This window comes from Scyliorhinus canicula, chromosome 5, assembly GCF_902713615.1.
Source record: "Scyliorhinus canicula chromosome 5, sScyCan1.1, whole genome shotgun sequence".
Classification (NCBI taxonomy): Eukaryota; Metazoa; Chordata; class Chondrichthyes; order Carcharhiniformes; family Scyliorhinidae; genus Scyliorhinus; species Scyliorhinus canicula.
Window position 1 is genome coordinate 224,987,069 of NC_052150.1, and position 21,493 is coordinate 225,008,561.

Genomic DNA, 21,493 nt, shown 5'->3' on the forward strand with positions numbered 1-21,493 from the left:
CAACACAGAAAAGCAGGACATTTGTTATTGGACAACATTGAATTTATATCAGAAGTGCTACCCCTGGACCATCCGGAGATTACTACATAAAATAAAACTTTTATTTTATTAAATAAATTTAGAATACCCAATTCTTTTTTTCCAATTAAGGGGCAATTTAACGTGGCCAATCCACCGACCCTGTACATCTTTGGGTTTTGGGGGTGGGACCCACGTAGGCACAGGGAGAATGTGCAAACTCCACACGGACAGTGACCCGGAGCCGGGATTGAACCCAGGTCCTCGGCGCTGTGAGGTAGCAGTGCTAACCACTTTGCCATCGTGCCATCCATTGAAAGCACGGTAGCGTTGTGGATCGCACAATTGCTTCACAGCTCCAGGGTCCCAGGTTCGATTCCGGCTTGGGTGACTGTCTGTGCGGCGTCTGCACGTCCTCCCCGTGTGTACGTGGGTTTCCTCCTGGTGCTCCGGTTTCCTCCCACAGTCCAAAGATGTGCAGGTTAGGTAGATTGGCCATGATAAATTGTCCTTAGTGTCCAAAATTGCCCTTCGTGTTGGGTGGGGTTACTGGGTTATGGGGATAGGGTGGAGCCGGTGCAGACTCGATGGGCCGAATGGCCTCCTTCTGCACTGTAAATTCTAGGATAAAGAAAATAAAACTGAGACACTTCTTACATCAAATCTTATTTCAATCCATTACTTACCGGCTTGTTCTTGAGCGGCTCGTTCTTGAGCAGCTCGTTCTTGAGCAGCTCGTTCACAAGCAGCTCGTTCACAAGCAGCTCGTTCACAAGCAGCTCGGTCACTAGCCTCTTTCTCCTCCATCTCCCTCTCTGTTGATAAATAATGAACATGTGCTTATTTGTAGCATTGATAATTAAAACATCTCACCATTATTATTTCTAATCTTCAAAGCACAAGCTATTGATGCTATTTTTAAAAAAATTTGTTCATGGGATGTGAGCAGCATTTATTGTCCATCCCTAATTGCCCTTGATTGGCCACTTAAGTGCTGCGGGCCTGGAGTCACATGTAGGCCAGATCAGGGAAGGCCGGCAGATTTCCTTCCCTATAGGCCAACGACAATGGTTTCATGGACATCATTAGACATTTTTAATTCCAGATTTTTTTCGAATTCATTTTTCACCATCTGCAGTGGTGGGATTTGGACCTGAGTCCCCAGAGCATGACCCTGCGTCTCTGGTTTACTAGCCCAGTGACAATACCACTACGCCATCGCCTCCCCTGCATAGCTGTACTGATAGGTTTCTAATGGAGTTGATTGATTTCCATATTTAGTGCTCTGAATCTTGCCTGATGACAGCCCACATCCAGAAATGACGAGGCATTACCTTGTTATGTAAATTGAAATCAATGAATGGGTTAAAAAAAAAACCTCATGAAAAATTCTGGGCAGTTTTGAATCTGATATTTTTAAAATATGCTATTCCAGCGGCTCGTTTCTGGAAAAGGATTGAAAATTGTGAATACATACAAATATACAAAGCAGGAGCAGAAACAGGCCATTCGGCCCCTCAAGCCTGCTCTGTCATGCAATAAGATCATATCTGATCTGTTTGTGTTTTGAATTCTGCATTCCCATCTACCGTGCAAACCTTTGGTTCCTTTGCCTAATGAGAATCCATTTACATCTGTCTTAAAAATATTCAATGACCCTGCCTCCACTGCCTGCTGAGGCACACCACTCTCTGAGAGATACATATTCTCCGCATCTCTGTCCCAGAAGGGCGATCCCTCATTTTCAAACAGATCCCCCCTCCTTCTGGATTCATCCACAAGAGGAGAGTCCACCACAGGTCCACGTTATTGAGACAGTTCAGAGGTTATATACCTCAAACAAATGTTACCGTGAACAAAGGAGACCGCTAAATGCTAAATGCTCCCATCAAGGCATTTGACTGTGAACATCGGGGGCGGGATTCTCCGACCCCCCGCCGGGGGGAATGCCCGGGGTGAGGGGGGGGGGGGGGGGGCGGGGGGATCCGGTCCCGGGTAGGGGGGGGGGCACAGTGGCCTGGCCTGCAATTGGGGCTCACCGGTCTGCGGGCGGGACTGTGCCGTGGGGATCACTCCTTCCTTCTGCGCCGGCCTCTGTAGGGCTCCGCCATGGCCGGTGCGGAGAAGAACCTCCCTGCACATGTGCATGAACACGGCGGCCAGTCTGTGCATGCGTGGAACCACGTAGGTGGTTCTGCGCATGCGCCAACCCGCCATGACCCTTCGCCGCCAATTGCCACAGCACCAACCCCTCCGCTGCCGGCCTAGCCCCTGGAAGTGCGGTGGATTCCGCAACTTCCGGTTGGTCCGATGCCAGAGTGGTTCGCGCCGTTCTTGGCGCCAGCGTCGGGCCATCCCGCCAATTGTGGGAGAATCCCCCCCATCGTCTATTTCAGCTTAAAGTCTGGAGCACATTGATTGAATGAGTGGTGGAAGCAAATTGAATAAGAACTTTCAAAAGTGAATTGGATATTTATAATTCAAAAGGAAGATTTTTCTGGACTGTATGGGAAGAGGAGGGGGACTGGGATAAAGTGAACAACTCTTCAGAGAGCAGGCACAGTCACGATGAGCTATCAGCCTTCTTCTGTGTTGTTAATTCTCATGATTGCAGGAACTGTTGGGCTTAAGTTGAGAAGCTACTGTAAAACATGTTATGGTTGAAGTCAAAGATAAATAGGTATGCACGATGAAGTATATTTACCAATATTATAAGGCATTATTTTTTATTAAACCAAATGCATGTGGCTTAAAAAAATGACGCTACAGCAATATCTGTATCTGTTGAGATTTTCATTGAAAGACATTGATTTAGATTAGCCGTCGGCTATTCAGTATTGAAAATAATTCCAAAATGTTTTTCCATCAAATCTTATTTCCATATGTATTGTATTCTTCTCTTTGAAGTTTAGGTATTTTTTGAGTCATCGATTAGCTGAGGTCTGCATACAAGACAGATAGAGAGCGCACTCAGTAAGCTAGCGCTTTTCAAGGACACACATCCTGAGTGAGACTCATCCAGAGTGGGGATTGCAACTTGGTAATTTGGTGCAGTGAGGTAATTCGGTGCAGAGTGTAAGGAGGTGCTTTTTAACCCTGGTAAGTAGTTTTCCTTTTCATTGCCTAATTTATTTATTTTTATTTTGAAATTGTTGTTGTATAAGTTTACCTAAGGTTTAAGACATGGCAGGAGATCCCAGACCCGTGTCGTGCTCCTCGTGTGCGATGTGGGAGCTCAGGGACATGTCCACTGTCCCTGGCTCTTTCACGTGCAAGAAGTGTGTTCAGTTGCAGCTCTTGTTAGACCGCTTGACGGCTCTGGAGCTGCGGATGGACTCACTTTGGAGCATCCGCGATGCTGAGGAGGCCGTGGATAGCACGTTTAGCTAGTTGGTCACACCGCAGGTTAAAATTAACGAGGGAGATAGAAAATGGGTGACCAAAAGAGCAAGAGTAGGAAGGCAGTGCAGGTGTCCCCTGCGGTCATCTCCCTGCAAAACAGATATACCGCTTTGGATACTGTTGAGGGAGATGGCTCACCAGGGGAAGGCAGCAGAAGCCAGGTTCATGGCACCGTGGCTGGCTCTGCTGCACAGCAGGGCAGGAAGAAAAATGGCAGGGCTATAGTGATAGGGGACTCAATTGTAAGGGGAATAGACAGGCGGTTCTGTGGACGAAATCGAGACTCCAGGATGGTATGTTGCCTCCCTGGTGCAAGGGTCAAGGATGTCTCGGAGCGGCTGCAGGACATTCTGGGGGGGGGGAGGGTGAACAGCCAGCTGTCGTGGTGCACATAGGCACCAACGATATATGTAAAAAAAGGGATGAGGTCCTACAAGCGGAATTCAGGGAGTTAGGAGTTAAACTAAAAAGTAGGACCTCAAAGGTAGTAATCTCAGGATTGCTACCAGTGCCACGAGCTAGTCAGAGTAGGAATGTCAGGATAGATAGGATGAATGCGTGGCTCGAGAGATTGTGCAAGAGGGAGGGATTCAAATTCCTGGGGCATTGGGACCGGTTCCGGGGGAGGTGGGACCAGTACAAACCGGACGGTCTGCACCTGGGCAGGACTGGAACCGATGTCCTGGGGGGGGTGTTTTCTAGAGCTGTTGGGGAGGGTTTAAACTAATGTGGCAGGGGGATGGGAACTGATGCAGGAAGTTGGAAGGTAGTAAAACAGGGACAGAAGCAAAAGGAAGTAAGGGGAAAAGTGCAAGGCAGAGAAGACATAGTCAAAAATCTAAAAGGGCGACAATACAAGGTACAGTGACTGAGGGGAGCTCAGTGAATAGGTCCAGTAATAACAAAAGGAATACAACTGAAGATGTTAAGATTCAAAACAAAGGTAAAAAAACCAACATAAGTGTACTTTACCTGAATGCTCGTAGTATTCGGAATAAAGTAAATGAGTTGATGGCACAAATCATCGTAAATGACTATGATTTAGTGGCCATTACTGAAACATGGTTAAAGGATGGTCACGACTGGGAGTTAAATATCCAAGGGTATCAAACTATTCGGAAGGACAGAGTGGATGGTAAGGGAGGTGGTGTTGCTCTGTTATTTAAGGATGACATCCGGGCAATAGTAAGGGATGACATCGGTGTTATGGAGGATAAGGTTGAATCCATTTGGGTGGAAATCAGGAATAGTAAGGCGAAAAAGTCACTGATAGGAGTAGTCTATCGGCCACCAAATAGTAACGTTATGGTGGGGCAGGCAATAAACAAAGAAATAACTGATGCATGTAGAAATGGTACAGCAATTATCATGGGGGGTTTTAATCTACATGTCGATTGTTTTAACCAGTTCGGTCAAGGCAACCTTGAGGAGGAGTTTATAGAATGTATCCGCGATAGTTTCCTAGAACAGTATGTAATGGAACCTACGAGGGAACAAGCGGTCCTAGATCTTGTCCTGTGTAATGAGACAGGATTGATTCATGATCTCATAGTTAGGGATCCTCTCGGAAGGAGCGATCACAATATGGTGGAATTTAAATTACAGATGGAGGGTGAGAAAGTAAAATCAAATACTAGTGTTTTGTGTTTAAACAAAGGTGATTACAAGGGGATGAGAGAAGAACTAGCTAAGGTAGACTGGGAGCTAAGACTTCATGGTGGAACAGTTGAGGAGCAGTGGCGAACCGTCCAAGCGATTTTTCACAGTGCTCAGCAAAGGTTTATATCAACAAAAAGGAAGGACGGTAGAAAGAGGGAAAATCGACCGTGGATATCTAAGGAAATAAGGGAGAGTATCAAATTGAAGGAAAAAGCATATAAAGTGGCAAAGATTGCTGGGAGATTAGAGGACTGGGAAATCTTTAGGGGGCAACAGAAAGCTACTAAAAAAGCTATAAAGAAGAGTAAGATAGAGTATGAGAGTAAACTTGCTCAGAATATAAAAACAGACAGTAAAAGTTTTTACAAATATATAAAACAAAAAAGAGTGGCTAAGGTAAATATTGGTCCTTTAGAGGATGAGAAGGGAGTTTTAATAATGGGAGATGAGGAAATGGCTGAGGAACTGAACAGGTTTTTTGGGTCGGTCTTCACAGTTGAAGACACAAATAACATGCCAGCGACTGATAGAAATGAGGCTATGACAGGTGAGGACCTTGAGAGGATTGTTATCACTAAGGAGGTAGTGATGGGCAAGCTAATGGGGCTAAAGGTAGACAAGTCTCCTGGCCCTGATGGAATGCATCCCAGAGTGCTAAAAGAGATGGCTAGGGAAATTGCAGATGCACTAGTGATAATTTACCGAAATTCACTCGACTCTGGGGTGGTCCCGGTGGATTGGAAATTAGCAAACGTGACGCCACTGTTTAAAAAAGGAGGTAGGCAGAAAGCAGGAAATTATAGGCCAGTGAGCTTAACTTCGGTAGTAGGGAAGATGCTGGAATCTATCATCAAGGAAGAAATAGCGAGGCATCTGGATAGAAATTGTCCCATTGGGCAGACGCAGCATGGGTTCATAAAGGGCAGGTCATGCCTAACTAATTTAGTGGAATTTTTTGAGGACATTACCAGTGCAGTAGATAACGGGGAGCCGATGGATGTGGTATATCTGGATTTCCAGAAAGCCTTTGACAAGGTGCCACACAAAATGTTGCTGCATAAGATAAAGATGCATGGCATTAAGGGTAAAGTAGTAGCATGGATAGAGGATTGGTTAATTAATAGAAAGCAAAGAGTGGGGATTAATGGGTGTTCCTCTGGTTGGCAATCAGTAGCTAGTGGTGTCCCTTAGGGATCCGTGTTGGGCCCACAATTGTTCACAATTTACATAGATGATTTGGAGTTGGGGACCAAGGGCAATGTGTCCAAGTTTGCAGATGACACTAAGATGAGTGGTAAAGCAAAAAGTGCAGAGGATACTGGAAGTCTGCAGAGGGATTTGGATAGGTTAAGTGAATGGGCTAGGGTCTGGCAGATGGAATACAATGTTGACAAATGTGAGGTTATCCATTTTGGTAGGAATAACAGCAAACGGGATTATTATTTAAACGATAAAATATTAAAGCATGCCGCTGTGCAGAGAGACTTGGGTGTGCTAGTGCACGAGTCACAGAAGGTTGGTTTACAGGTGCAACAGGTGATTAAGAAGGCAAATGGAATTTTGTCCTTTATTGCTAGAGGGATGGAGTTTAAGACTAGGGAGGTTATGTTGCAATTGTATAAGGTGTTAGTGAGGCCACACCTGGAGTATTGTGTTCAGTTTTGGTCTCCTTACTTGAGAAAGGACGTACTGGCACTGGAGGGTGTGCAGAGGAAATTCACTAGGTTAATCCCAGAGCTGAAGGGGTTGGATTATGAGGAGAGGTTGAGTAGACTGGGACTGTACTCATTGGAATTTAGAAGGATGAGGGGGGATCTTATAGAAACATTAAAAATTATGAAGGCAATAGATATGATAGATGCGGGCAGGTTGTTTCCACTGGCGGGTGAAAGCCGAACTAGGGGGCATAGCCTCAAAATAAGGGGAAGTAGATTTAGGACTGAGTTTAGGAGGAACTTCTTCACCCAAAGAGTTGTGAATCTATGGAATTCCTTGCCCAGTGAAGCAGTTGAGGCTCCTTCATTAAATGTTTTTAAGGTAAAGATAGATAGTTTTTTGAAGAATAAAGGGATTAAGGGTTATGGTGTTCGGGCCGGAATGTGGAGCTGAGTCCACAAAAGATCAGCCGTGATCTCATTGAATGGCGGAGCAGGCTCGAGGGGCCAGATGGCCTCCTCCTGCTCCTAATTCTTATGTTCTTATGTTACTTACCAAGTTGTTCAAAGGCCTCCAGTTCTTCTTGTTCCCTCTCTGTTTCAAATAACAGAGATGTCAGTTTTAACCTCATCTGAACAAGGCTACACATAAAATCCAAAGTATAAGCCAATGCTATATTTGGATGTTTCATGAAGTATGAATTGGATATGGTGTAAAACCGAAACTTCTGGAAATTCTCGCCAAGTCATAATGCATCCGAGGAGAGAGGCAGAGTAAATGGGTGAATTTTCTGAAAGTTGGAAAGGCTCCGTGGCATGGGAGCCAAAATCTGGAAATTCCACTTCTGAACCCAGCACCCACTATTTTCGCTGGGGGATTTATTGGGGGTTTTTTGGGGGTGAGGGAGTGGGCAAAGAATGGAACAGGGTATGAAGTATTTATTACATCTATGGTTTATGGAGGCAGCAGCAGATTTAAAAGTGCAACTTCTTTCAAACAATTATGATCATCCGGATTTCTGAAACACGATTCAATAGCTATAAAAGAGAAAGTTCAAAACTTAACAGAGTTCTGTGCAGGGGTAATGTGCACCTTGGCGCATGTAAAGTGGATATTATCTTTGGAACTGTCAAGTCGTTCCAATACCCTTTCCTTTAAATTAAAAAAACAGCCAGTTTTCAGTTGAAAAAAAAAATCAGTGCTTGCAATTTCAGTTGGTTGATGTTGAAGAAGCTCAATGGTTATCATTATAGCATTAATTCTCTTTTATTACTTCCATGATCCTTTTTTTTGAAGAAGGGATTAAGTACTTGAAGGGAATCAAATGTACTGCATATGCATGTGTCAGCAATAGTTGATTTTAATATCGTGAGGTCTGTAATATACACTTAGAACTTTATTTTATTAATCTTAGCATAAGGGTAGCATGGCCGCACAGTGGTTAGCACGGTTGCTTTGCAGTGCCAGGGTTCCGGGTTCAATTCCCGATTGAGTCACTGTCTGTGCGGAGTCTGCACGTTCTCCCTGTGCCTGCGTGGATTTCCTCTGGGTGCTCCGGTTTCCTTCCATAAGTACTGAAGGACCTACTGTTAGGTGAATTGGACATTCCGAATTCTCCCTCTGTGTACCTGAACCGGTGCCAGAGTGTGGCGGCAAGGTGATTTTTCCAGTAACTTCATTTTAGTTTTAATGCAAGCCTACTTGTGACAATAATAAAGGTTATAATTATTATTAGATCTTAAGGACTTCCCATGGTGGATAGCCTGACATGGATAAAGTGAACAACTCTTCAGAGAGCAGGCACAGCCACGATGAGCCTTCTTCTGTGTTGTTAATTCTCATAATTACAGGAACTGTTGGGCTTAAGTTGAGAAGCTACTGTAAGACATGTTATGGGTGATGAAGTCAAAGATAAATAAATATGCATAATGAAGTATATTTACCAATATTAAAAGGCATCATTTTTTATTAAACCAAATGCATGTGGCTTAAAAAAATGACACTACAGCAATATCTGTATCTGATGAGTGATTTTCATTAAAAAACATTGATTTAGATTAGCAGTGGGCTATTCAGTATTGAAAACAATTCCAAACTGTTTTTACATCAAATCTTATTTCAATATGTTACTTACCAAGTTGTTCAAAGGCCTCCAATTCTTCTTGTTCCCTCTCTGTTTCAAATAACAGAGATGTCAGTTTTAACCTCAATGATCAAAATACCTCAACAAGGCTACAAATAAAATCCAAAGTATAAGCCAATGCTATGTTTTTTTTTCTATTAATTCGGAGTACCCAATTGATTTTTTCCAATTATGGGACAATTTAGCGTGTTCAGTCCACCTACTTTGCACATCTTTGTGTTGTGGGGGCAAAACCCACGCAGACACGGGGAGAATGTGCAAACTCCACACGGACCCAGAGCCGGGATCGAACCTGGGGCCTCGTCACCCTGAGACTGCAGTGTTAACCACTCCGCCACCGTGCTGCCCAAGCCAATGCTATATTTGGATGTTTCATAAAGTATGAATTGGATATGGTGTAAAACCGAAACTTCTGGAAATTCTCGCCAAGTCATAATGCATCCGAGGAGAGAGGCAGAGTAAATGGGTGAATTTTCTGAAAGTTGGAAAGGCTCCGTGGCATGGAAGCCAGAATCTGGAAATTCCACTTCTGAACCCAGCACCCACTATTTTCGCTGGGGGATTTGTTGGGGTTTTTTCGGGCAGGGGGGGGTTGGCAAGGAATGGAACAGGGTATGAAGTATTTATTACATCTATGGTTCATGGAGGCAGCAGCAGATTTAAAAGTGCAACTTCTTTCATACAATTTTGATCATTCGGATTTCTGAAACACGATTCAATAGCTATAAAAGAGAAAGTTCAAAACTTAAGAGTTCTGTACAGAGGTATTGTGCCCCTAGTGCATGTAAAGTGGATATCATCTTTGGAACTGTCATGTCATTTCAATACCCTTGCCTTTAAATAAAAAAACACAGCCAGTTTTCAGTTGAAAAAAAATCAGTGCTTGCAATTTCAGTTTATTTATGTTGAAGAGGCTAGATGGCTATCATTAGAGCATTAATTCTCTTTGATTGCTTCCATGATCCATTTTTTTGAAGAAAGGATTAAGTACTTGAAGGGAATCAAATGCATTGCAGACGCATGCATCAGTAATAGTCGTTTTTAATATTGAGAAGTCTGTAATAGACATTTGGAACTTCATTTTATTCATCTTAGTATAGGGGTAGCATAGTGGTTAGCACTGTTGCTTTATAAGGCCAGGGTTCCGGGTTCAATTCCTGATTGGGTCACTGTCTGTGCAGAGTCTGTACGTTCTCCCTGTGTCTGTGTGGGTTTCCTCCGGGTGCTCCAGTTTCCTCCCACAAGCCCCGAAAGACGTACTGTTAGATGAATTGGATATTCTGAATTCTCCCTGTGTACCCGAACAGGCGCCGGAATGTGGCGAGTCAGGGATTTTCCCAGTAACTTCATTTCAGTGTTAATGTAAGCCTACTTGTGACAATAACAAAGATTATTATTATTAGACCTTGAGGACTTCCCTTGGTGGGTAGCCTGGCATGGAGGGTGTAAGGACAAAAAGTGGTGGGTGGTGGAGCACGGGTTAGAATGAGCTGGCAGAAACATGGCAGAGGGACTATAAGGCCCATGGGGATCATGGGTTTGCATGCATTGACACTGTTGGCATTGAGGATCTGAAGAGCCATGGATGGGCTGTTTGGGGGAATAAGGTGGCATGACTTGACTTGGATGCAGAAGGAGGCTTGTGTGGATGTGAGGGGTAAAGGCTTCGGGACTGTTTTTAGTTTTACTGTATTTTTTTAACCACTGTGACAACATTCCAGCGTATTTAGGTTATTCTTTTTAAATAGCCTACTTGAGGACGTTGCGGTCCCAGTGGCAAAAGCTAATTAAGGAAAGTCAGCATGGCTTTGTAAGGGGAAAGTCATGCCTCACAAATTTGATTTGAGTTTTTTGAAGGGGTAATTAAAAAGGGAGATGAGGACAGTGCAGTTGATGTTGTCTACGTGGACTTTAGTAAGGCCTTTGACAAGGTACCGCGTGGTAGGTTGTTGCAAAAGGTTAAATCTCACAGAATCCAGGGTGAGGTAGCCAATTGGAGACAAAATTGGTTTGGCGGCTGAAGCCAAAGCATGGTTGTGGAGGGTTGTGTTTCAAACTGGAGGCCTGTGACCAGCAGTGAGCCTCAGGGATCGGTGCTGGGTCCACGATATATATTAATGATTTGGATGAGAATTTAGGAGGCATGGTTCGGAAGCTTGCCCATGACACCAAGATCGGTGGTATAGTGGGTAGTGTGAAGAAGATTATACAAGATTGCCAATGAATGGCAGATGGAGTTTAATTTGGATAAATGTGAGGTGATGCATTTTGGTCGATCAAATCAGGGCAGGATTTCTGGACACGAAACGTCAGCTCTTTTCTCTCCCTACAGATGCTGCCAGACCTGCTGAGATTTTCCAGCATTTTCTCTTTGGTTTCAGATTCCAGAAATTTGCTTTTATCAACTCATCAGACTCACTGAGTAGTCTCCAAAATAATCCTTTGGGTATCAGTTAGTTACTTAGGGCTTGGTAGCAGAATCTGCCACTGAGAATTAATTGACAATCGACTGTAAATATAGTCATCATAGGGCAAATAGAGTAATTTTCACCCCTTATTAAACTCATGCACTTGGTTTTTACCGTCTCCAAATTTGACTAGCCCCTCAGTGCTTTTGGCTGGCTGTCCCTTGTGCCATTAAGTTTTTGAACGTAGGTTCAAGTAGCTTCTGTGTATCCAATTCTCATTTTCATACTTACTCATGTCCTCAAGCTGTTGTTCCTCACGTTGTAATTTTTCTGTTTGAACACAGTAGAAATTTTTAGTTGCAATCTTAGTTAAAGTTAAATATACTGAATGATTACGTCAAAAAATAATTGTTTCGAACAAGTACGTATTCTCAATAAAAGGTGTTGTAGGGGTTTCTGTATTAGTTCGGGTATTCAGGGTTAGGGATGCTTTGGGGCACAGATTGGGAGAATTTTAACCTGGAGTAGAGTGTTTGGGAGATGTGGGAGAGGGTGTTTGAAAGTGGTAAAAATGTAAGCACGTCAGCAAGTAGACCTCAGCCTACCGACAGCCAGTGTGCTGTGGTGCTTGATGGCTTGAGAGAGGCAGGGGGTGCGATTCTCCAAAATGGAGAGAAGCAGCCGACGCTGGAGTGAAACCCGGAGTGTTTCACTCCGCTGTTCAGAGGCCGCTCCTCGCCCCCTATTCCCCCCCGGGGGGCGGGCTAGGAGCAGCGGTGCGCGAAACTCGGGCGCCGGGCCTTGATGCTTGCATCAAAGCAGCGCGCCGAGAATCACGCGGCCGGCAGCACCTACGTGGCGTCAGCCGCGCATGTGCAGGTTGGCAGGTGCCAACACGCGCATGCGCGGTTGCCGTCTTCCCCTCCGCTGCCCCGCAAGACATGGCGGCTTGATCTTCCGGGGCGGCGGAGGGAATATCTTGCCAAACAATTTCCTGTTGAATGGCCATAAAATCAAGGAGCATACATTAAAACTAGATACAAGAAGTAAGAAAGGAAGACAGCAGATCCCCAGATAAAACCCTCATGAGGCCCACGGGGTCCCAATTGATCTCCCCGTGGGGTACGGGAATTCGAGCTCCCCCACTGAGGGGCAAGCCTAACAGGTGGGGCAGTTGAAAGCTAGTCATAGAACATAGAACATTCCAGCGCAGTACAGGCCTTTCGGCCCTCGATGTTGCGCCGACCTGTGAAACCACTCTAAAGCCCATCTACACTATTCCCTCATCATCCATATGTCTATCCAATGATCATTTAAATGCCCTTAGTGTTGGCGAGTCCACTATTGTTGCAGGCAGGGCATTCCACACCCTTATTACGCTGAGTAAAGAACCTACCTCTGACATCTGTCCTATATCTATCTCCCCTCAATTTAAAGCTATGTCCCCTCGTGCTGGACATCATCATCCGAGGAAAAAGGCTCTCACTGTCCACCCTATCTAATCCTCTAATAATCTTTTATGCCTCAATTAAGTCACCTCTTAACCTTCTCTCTGACAAAAATAGCCTCAGGTCCCTCAGCCTTTCCTCATAAGATCTTCCCTCCATACCAGGCAACATCCTGGTAAATCTCCTCTGTACCCTTTCCAATGCTTCCACATCCTTCCTATAATGCGGCGACCAGAACTGCACGCAATACTCCAAATACGGCCGCGCCAGAGTTTTATACAACTGCAACATGACCTCATGGCTCCGAAACTCAATTCCTCTACCAATAAAAGCTAACACACCGTACGCCTTCTTAACAACCCTATCAACCTGGGTGGCAACTTTCAGGGATCTATGTACATGGACACCGAGATATCTGTTCATCCACACTACCAAGAATCTTACCATTAGCCCAGTACTCTGTCTTCCTGTTACTCTTTCCAAAATGAATCACTTCACACTTTTCTGCACTAAACTCCATTTACCACCTGTCAGCCCAGCTCTGCAGCTTATCTATGTTCCTCTGTAACCTGCAACATCCTTCCACACTGTCCACAACTCCACCGACTTTAGTGTCATCTGCAAATTTACTCACCCATCCTTCTACGCCCTCCTCCAGGTCATTTATAAAAATGACAAACAGCAGTGGCCCCAAAACAGATCCTTGTGGTACACCACTAGTAACTGAACTCCAGGCTGAACATTGCCCATCAACCACCACCCTTTGTCTTCTTCCAGCTAGCCAAATTTTGATCCAAACTGCTCAATCCCCCTGAATCCCATGCCTACGTATTTTCTGCAATAGCCTACTATGGGGAACCTTATCAAACACTTTACTGAAATCCATATACACCACATCAGCTGCTTTACACTCATCCACCTGTTTGGTCACCTTCTCAAAGAACTCAATAAGGGTTTGTGAGGCATGACCTACCCTTCACAAAACCGTATTGAAATCCCTAATCAAATTATTCCTTTCTGGATGATTATAAATCTTATTTCTTATAAACCTTTCCAAGACTTTGCCCACAACAGAAGTAAGGCTCACTGGCCTATAATTACCAGGGTTGTCTCTACTCCCCTTCTTGAACAAGGGGACAACATTTGCTATCCTCCAGTCTTCTGGCACTATTCCTGTAGACAATGACGACATAAAAATCAAAGCCAAAGGCTCTGCAATCTCCTCCCGAGCTTCCCAGAAAATACTAGGATAAATCCCATCCGGCCCAGGGGACCTACCTATTTCACACTTTCCAGAATTGCTAACACCTCCTCCTTATGAGCCTCAAGCCCTTCTAGTCTAGTAGCCTGCATCTCAGTATTCTCCTCAACAACATTGTCTTTTCCCTGCGTGAATACTGATGAAAAATATTCATTTAGCACCTCTCCTATCTCCTCGGACTCCAAGCACAACTCCCCACTACTGTCCTTGACTGGCCCTACTCTTACCCTAGTCATTCTTTTATTCCTGACATACCGATAGAAAACTTTAGAATTATCCTTGATCCGACCTGCCAAAGACTTCTCATGTCCCCTCCTGGCTCTTCTTAGCTCTCTCTTTAGGTCCTTCGTAGCTAACTTGTAACTCTCGAGCGCCCTAACTGAACCTTCACGTCTCATCTTGACATAAGCCTCCTCCTTCCTCTTCACAAGTGATTCAACTACTTTAGTAAACCACGGTTCCCTGGCTCAACCACTTCCTCCCAGCCTGACAGGTACAGACTTATCAAGGACACGCAGTAGCTGTTCCTTGCACGAACTGCACATTTCCATTGTGCCCATCCCCTGCAGTTTCCCTCCCCATCCGATGGGGAACCGGCACTTCAGATGGTCCCGGCTGGGACTGATGTACTGCACGCTGCGTTGTGCCTTGGTTTTATTTGACAGAATAACTGTGTGTTTAAGCCTTCTTGGGACACCTGTGCATATTATAAGCTCTAAAAAAAAGCTCCACTGTGATCTACATATAGATAAATTGAAGCATATGTTAAAAAGCGGATTTCGATCAATTAAAGTTGGCCAGAGATGTTGTGCAAGTGACTTTTTTTGATTAAATAAAATTGACACCAATGATCCATGAAAGGGAAGCTCAGACTTTGGCCTCCCTGTTTTAGACAAGCTGGTTTAGCTCACTTAGATATCCAGTTGGTTCATGATGCAGAGCAAGGTCAATCAGAGTGGGTTCAATTCCTGTACCGGCTGAGGTTATTCATGAAGACTCAACCTTAACTTCTCACCTGAGGTGTGGTGACCCCCAGGTTAAATCGCCACTAGTCAGCTCTCCCTCAAAGGAGAAAGCAGCCTATGGTGATCTGGGGCTATGGCGACCGTACCTTTATAACAAGCTGATCTGCTATGGCAGAGCCATGATGAAGAAAGAAGTTTTCAAGTATTTTGGCTGAAAGGTGAATATCAGTCAGGACACCAAGAAGAACTTCCCAGCTCTTTACGGGTTGCCTCATACCTTTTTAAAACGTACCTGGATGAGCACTCGGTACATCTTAACATTCGAGGATATGGGCCAAGTGCTGACAAATGGGATTAGTATTGGTAGATCAGGTGCCTTTCATGCGGCAGTGCAGACTTGATCTGTGATTCTGAAGTGACCAGTTTTCAGTGTAGGAAAGATGTCTTTGTTCTTCTTGGAATTTAGCAATATCTAATTTGTGCTGCGGGTTGAATTTGAGTCAAAGAATAAGGAAGATTACACAAAGAGTTGTCATAATAATCGAAATCTAAAACTTACCTTGTTCCTCGTGCATTTGTAGTTGAAGCCTTCTCCGCTCTATTGATAGAGAATAGAATTATACAATTGTATGGTTGCACATCATAGTAACTAGCTGTAGATTAAAGCTAAATTATAGCAATATCAAATAGCAATAATTAATATCATAAAGCATGATGCAATTTTACAAATATTCCTTGGCAGGATCATTCATATCCTTTAGATCTTGATAACATCTACATGGAATGTGACATCACCTTTCTTTGTTTAAATGTTTTACACAAAATCGGAGCCTCCTCTTTATGCAGGTTATGCTATGCTGTAGATGATTTTTGTTACAATCCCAGTTTGTGTTACTACTGGACGGGAAGGTCCCAGAATGGAACCCTGGGTCAAGTTTCATTTTATTTGAGAAAATTTGGATGGACAGTGTCATGTGAGAGTACCTTTAAGAAATGGATGTTTAAGCAATGCACCTTTAAGAAATTGAGCAGCTCATATTACTGAAGTGATGTCAGAGGGTGGGTGGAGCTGGGTTTTCAGCTCAGCCATTTTGCAGTGTTTAGGTTTTCAGTTTTGAGGAAGCGAGCTTGGGTGTGTCTGTGTTTGCAGTGAGCTGGATCTGCTGTGATCTCTGCCAGGAAAGACTATCTCTGAATCATTTGGGTGATTTAAACTCATAATAGTTAATGTCTTTAACCTGATGTGTTTCTGTTTAAAGGTGTTAAGTCTTTTGGAGGTTTGAAGGAACATTTTGAGGGATTATTTAGTGTTGTATTATTTTCGGGGTTATCTTTGAAGTAAGGGGTGTTAAGGGATCCAGTGTTTATTTAAAAAGGTTAAGTTGAATTCATGGAATAAACATTGGTTTGTGTTTAAAAACCCACGTGTCCATAATTGCAGTACCACACCTGGAGAACAAGCCGTGTGCTTCAAAAGCAACAATACATTAAAGGGAGAGGTTGGTTGAACTCCATGATACATTTTGGGGTTCTGAAAACGCCGCTCCCACAACAACAGGGTCACAAGACTGCCAATTAGCTTTTAACAAAAAAAAATTATTAAACATGAAAAGTTTGACTTTTTCACTCCAACTTATCTTCACAAATGTCCACCGACTCTAAAGGTGGCACAGGTTAAAAAATATATCTTATGTACAAGGTTTTCAGTAAACACTGTAAACCAACAGGCTACTAGTCAGGCAACATCCCTCTCTGAAACCAAATGGCAGATGCTACTCAGTCGGTCGTCAGTGGATTTCACCTCAAATTCCCTCCCCCAGATGATAGTCACACAAAGCTTCACTCTTTAAAATCTTCTTTCAAATAATGCTTTCCCTCAGTTGGGTTGGCAAGGATCTGGATCCAGGATTTCCAACTCTTTTGAGTATTCCTTTGTCATTTATAGGCGTGAAAACTCAGACTCTCACATAATCTCTCAGGAATTAAGCCACCAGTCGCTTCACAATTGCTTCAGCAATTGTTTCACATGCGCAGTAGGATATCACCAACCTTATAATTACTTCAAATGTCTCTGGCTTCTTGTGAGCCAACTTCACCAATTGCTTCACTTTTCCACTGTCCTTAACCTCAGTGAACAGTAAATCCCTGTTCCAGTTACTGTTTTACTTTTATTTCAATCTTCCTGTGAACCTCTCTTTTCATTGCCTCGTTTCTAGATCGGTACCTGCACTTTCCTGGCTCATGCACAGTCAGTTCCAACCCCTCACGATGCAGAGTTGCAGCACAGGTGAAATTAGATTTGCATTATATCCCAGGATTTGGTTGAGTTAAATTGACCACTGTCACCAGGTTTGTAAAATTTAAACACAATTAACCTTGTATTATCTACAGTATCTGATTAAACTGACAGTAAAATGTAACTAATATCCCTTTCCTAACTCTTCCCCCTTTCTGACGACCCACATTCTCTATACACACACACACAAATAAAACAGAAGATACAGAAGTCTGAAGACCCGCACATCCAGCTTCTTCCCCACAGCTACTGGACTCCTCAACGACTCTCCCTCGGACTGATCTGTTCCCTGTAAGAACACTATTCACGACGCCCTATGCTGCTCTTGTATTTGCTTTGTTTGGCCCCTTGTTCTGCACTGTAACCAATCACTGTTTGTCGATGTTCTCTGTTGATTATTCTTTTGTCTACTGTGTATGTACTGTGTACGTTCCCTCGGCCGCAGAAAAATATTTTTCACCGTATTTCGGTAGATGTGACAATAAATATCAATCAATCAAATATCGACATTCAATTCATCTTCCTAACCACTTGCTGTACCAGCTTACTGACATTTTAGTGATTCATGTAGGATCCTTAGATCCCGTTGTACCACCGAATTCTGCAATCTCTCCATTTAAAAGTACACTGGTGGGAGTCTCCGTCCGGAAGCCCTGCTGTCAGCAGTGGAATTCTCCATCCCGCCAGCCGGCCAATGGGGTTGCCCATTGTTGTCAGCCCCACACCGTCGGGATAATCCCCGGGCGTGGGTCGCTGCTGGCGCAACGGAGAATCCAGCCCACTGCTTTTGTCTTCTTCCTGCTGAAGTAGACAAATTCAATTTTCCAACATTATATTCCATCTGCCAAATGTTTGCCCACTCACTTAAATTTGTCTACATCTTTTTACAGACTCTCTATCTCCTTTTGCCGACTTACTTTCCTACCTAGCTTGGTGTACAAATTAAGTTATCATATTTTCGGCCCCCCTTCATCCAAATTATTGACATAAGACCATTAGACAGCGGAGCAGAATTAGGCCACTCGACCCATCGAGTCTGCTCCGCCATTCAATCATGGCTGATATTTTCTCACCCCTATTCTCCTGCCTTCTCCCCATAATCCCTGATCCCCTTATTAATCAAGATGGATTGTGAATAGTTGAGGCCCCGGAAGCTATCCATTTGTTCCATCTTGCCAATCCAACCAAGACCCGTTTTCCCCTATTCTCTCTTTACTGTTAGCTAACCGATCCTTTATCCACGCTATGACGTCACCTCTGACACCATGAGTAGTGGGATGCTCCGGTCCCATAGCCGCGTGTTTCACGATGACGCGCTATCTGTTGTCACGGGATTCTCTCTTACAGGCGCTTGTCAATGGGATTTCCCATTGAAGTCACCCCACACAACCAGGAAACCCATGTGTGCTGCCAGTGGGGACTGAAAATCCAAACAGCCGGAGAATTATGACCCATGTGTTCTTTGATTTGATTTGATTTATTATTGTCACAAGTATTAGTATACAGTGAAAAGTATTGTTTCTTGCATGCTGTACAAACAATGCATACCGTCCATAGGGAAGGAAGGAGAGACTGCAGAATATAATGTTACAGTTATAGCAAGGTGTAGAGAAAAGATCAGCTTAATATGAGGTAGGTCGGGAAGAAGCTGTTCTTGAGTCGGTTGGTACGTGACCTCAAACTTTGGTATCTTTTTCCTGACGGAAGGAGGTGGAAGAGAGTATGTCCCGGGGTGCGTGGGGGTCCTTAATTATGCCGGTTGCCTTTCTGAGGCAGCGGAAATTATAGAGTCTGGTGAATGTGATTCACACTATATATAGTTGTCAATATCACTCCATGTATATATGTTCGTTATCTACCCGTTGTAAGATCAATGCTGTATATAGTTGCTAATATAACTCCGTGTATATATGTTCACTATCCACCATTGTAAGTGCAATTGCACTATCCGACCACCAGGGGGAGTTGCTCTGGGAGTACTCGAGAGTTTGTACTGGGCCCCTCCCTTGGCTCCGCCCAGGACTCCTCCCCCTGGGACCGATGTATAAAGATCAGTGCCTTAGAGCCAGCCTGCCATTTCACCTGAAGTTCAACGACGAATAGGCTGGCTCTATTGTAAGTGTATTAAAGCCTCTGTTCAGATCCAACTACACGTGTTTGCTGAATTGATGGTTCCATCAATTTAATACACTTAAGAAGCTGCCGAAGTAAAGCATGGAATCCGCTCTAAAACCAGGACGTCTAGAACTCGATCCGCAGGATGCAGAGGCGAAAGAAACCTTCTGCCACTGGCTGAAATGTTTTAAGGCCTACCTGGCCGAAATCAGCACCGCTGAAACTACGGAGGAACAAAAGCTCAGCCTACTGCACGCGAGGGTAAGCCACAGAATTTCTACACAATTAAATCCAGCCGGTTCCTACACCGCAGCGCTGGCGATTTTGGACAAAATGTATATTAGGCCCATGAACGAGGTCTTTGCCCACCATGTGTTCACGACTCGCCGACAACTAGTTACTGAAACTTTAGCTGAATTTGCATGCGAGTTGAACAATCTCTCAAATGACTGCAATTACCAGGCTGTAACCGGGGCCGAACATAGGGAGCTTGCTGTGCGGGATGTTTTTGTAGCGGGCCTTCGATCTAGCTATGTACGCCAGAGACTATTAGAAATGGGGCCCAGGGCTTAGAGACTACCGTAGAGGCTGCTATCATGATGGAAGTTTCCTTCCGCAGCCTCAACTCGTTTCCCGCGGACCCCGCTAACCCTGCATGGGCCCCCGACCTGAGGACCCCCCAAGCCTGTGCCGCAAGGCCCCCCAGCTATCGCGCTGCCACAGCCGGTCGCCCTACTATCCCAGTCAACTACTCAAGCTATCCTGCTGCTCCAGCTAATTACTCAGCTTCCCCAGCCAGCTACTCAGCTCGCCAAACCAGTTATTCAACTGCTCCAGCCTGCCACTATTCAGCTCCCCAAACCAGTTATTCAACTGCTCCAGCCTGCCACTACTCAGCTCCCCAAACCAGTTATTCAACTGCTCCAGCCTGCCACTATTTAGCTCCCCAAACCAGTTATTCAACTGCTCCAGCCTGCCACTATTCAGCTCCCCAAACCAGTTATTCAACTGCTCCAGCCTGCCACTATTTAGCTCCCCAAACCAGTTATTCAACTGCTCCAGCCTGCCACTATTCAGCTCCCCAAACCAGTTATTCAACTGCTCCTGCCTGCCACTTCTGTGGACAAAGCCAGCACCCACGGCAGCACTGCTCAGCCCGATCCGCGACCTGCAGCAGCTGCGGGAAGAAAGGCCACTATGCTAAAGTGTGCCTCAGCAGAAGGGCCCCAGCCCTCAACACCCCAACAGTCCAAAAAACATCGCCCCCAGCACCAGCAGGCCCGCGGGGCCCGAAACGCTGCGGCCTACGCTCAGGCTCCGCCCCCTCCCGCCTCGTGCGATCCATGGGGGCCGCCATCTTGGCAAACCTCCACCATGCGGCCGGCCACGTGCGAATCATGGGGGCCGCCATCTTGGACGCCATCTTCATCACCACCCTCCACGTGCAATCCACGGGCCCTAGCTGCATACCCAGACTCAAACAACTCGTCGGAGGAGTACGACCTCCCCGGACAGTCACCACATGGCCCGCAACTCAGCGCAGTGTTCCTGCATCAAGCTTGCCAGAATGCAGCGGCATCTACTCGACAGGACGCCCAATCGGAAGAATTCGACTCCCCTGGGCACCCACCACGCGGCCCGCAACTCAACGCGGTCACCATCGACCAATCTCGCCCCAAGCATCTGAGAAATTCGATGACGGAGGTCCAGATCAACGGGTACAACACGTCGTGCCTCTTCGACTCCGGGAGCACAGAGAGCTTCATACACCCAGAGCTGGTAAGACGCTGTTCCCTCCCTATTTATCCCATCAACCAAACTATCGCCCTCGCTTCGGGCTCCCATTCCATCCAAATCCAAGGCCGCACTACAGCAACGCTAACGATTCGAGGCGCTAGCTATTCCAAATTTAAACTGTATGTCTTGCCCAACCTCTGCGCGCCACTCCTCTTAGACTTGGATTCCCAATGTAATCTCAAGAGTCTCACCCTCAGCTTCGGCGGGCCCCTGCCCCCACTCACTATCTGCAGCCTCGCCACGCTGCGCATCGCCCCCCCCTCCTCTCTTCGCCAACCTCACCCCGGATTGCAAACCGGTAGCCACCCGCAGCAGGCGGTACAGC

General features: G+C 45.2%; 1 protein-coding gene across 2 annotated transcripts in view; it reads right to left on the reverse strand.

Annotated features, from left to right (window-relative positions):
• Window positions 1-21,493, reverse strand: part of LOC119966625 (uncharacterized abhydrolase domain-containing protein DDB_G0269086-like) — a 229,516-nt gene that overhangs the window by 36,817 nt on the left and 171,206 nt on the right. The window contains exons 23-27 of one of the 2 annotated variants that reach the window (XM_038798628.1): window positions 15,520-15,558; window positions 11,578-11,616; window positions 8,870-8,908; window positions 7,291-7,329; window positions 705-833 (exon numbers count right to left, since the gene is read on the reverse strand). In XM_038798628.1, the coding sequence (XP_038654556.1) occupies window positions 705-833; window positions 7,291-7,329; window positions 8,870-8,908; window positions 11,578-11,616; window positions 15,520-15,558 (285 nt within the window). The remainder of the gene's footprint in view (window positions 1-704; window positions 834-7,290; window positions 7,330-8,869; window positions 8,909-11,577; window positions 11,617-15,519; window positions 15,559-21,493) is intronic. The other variant, XM_038798629.1, reaches the window with a different exon arrangement.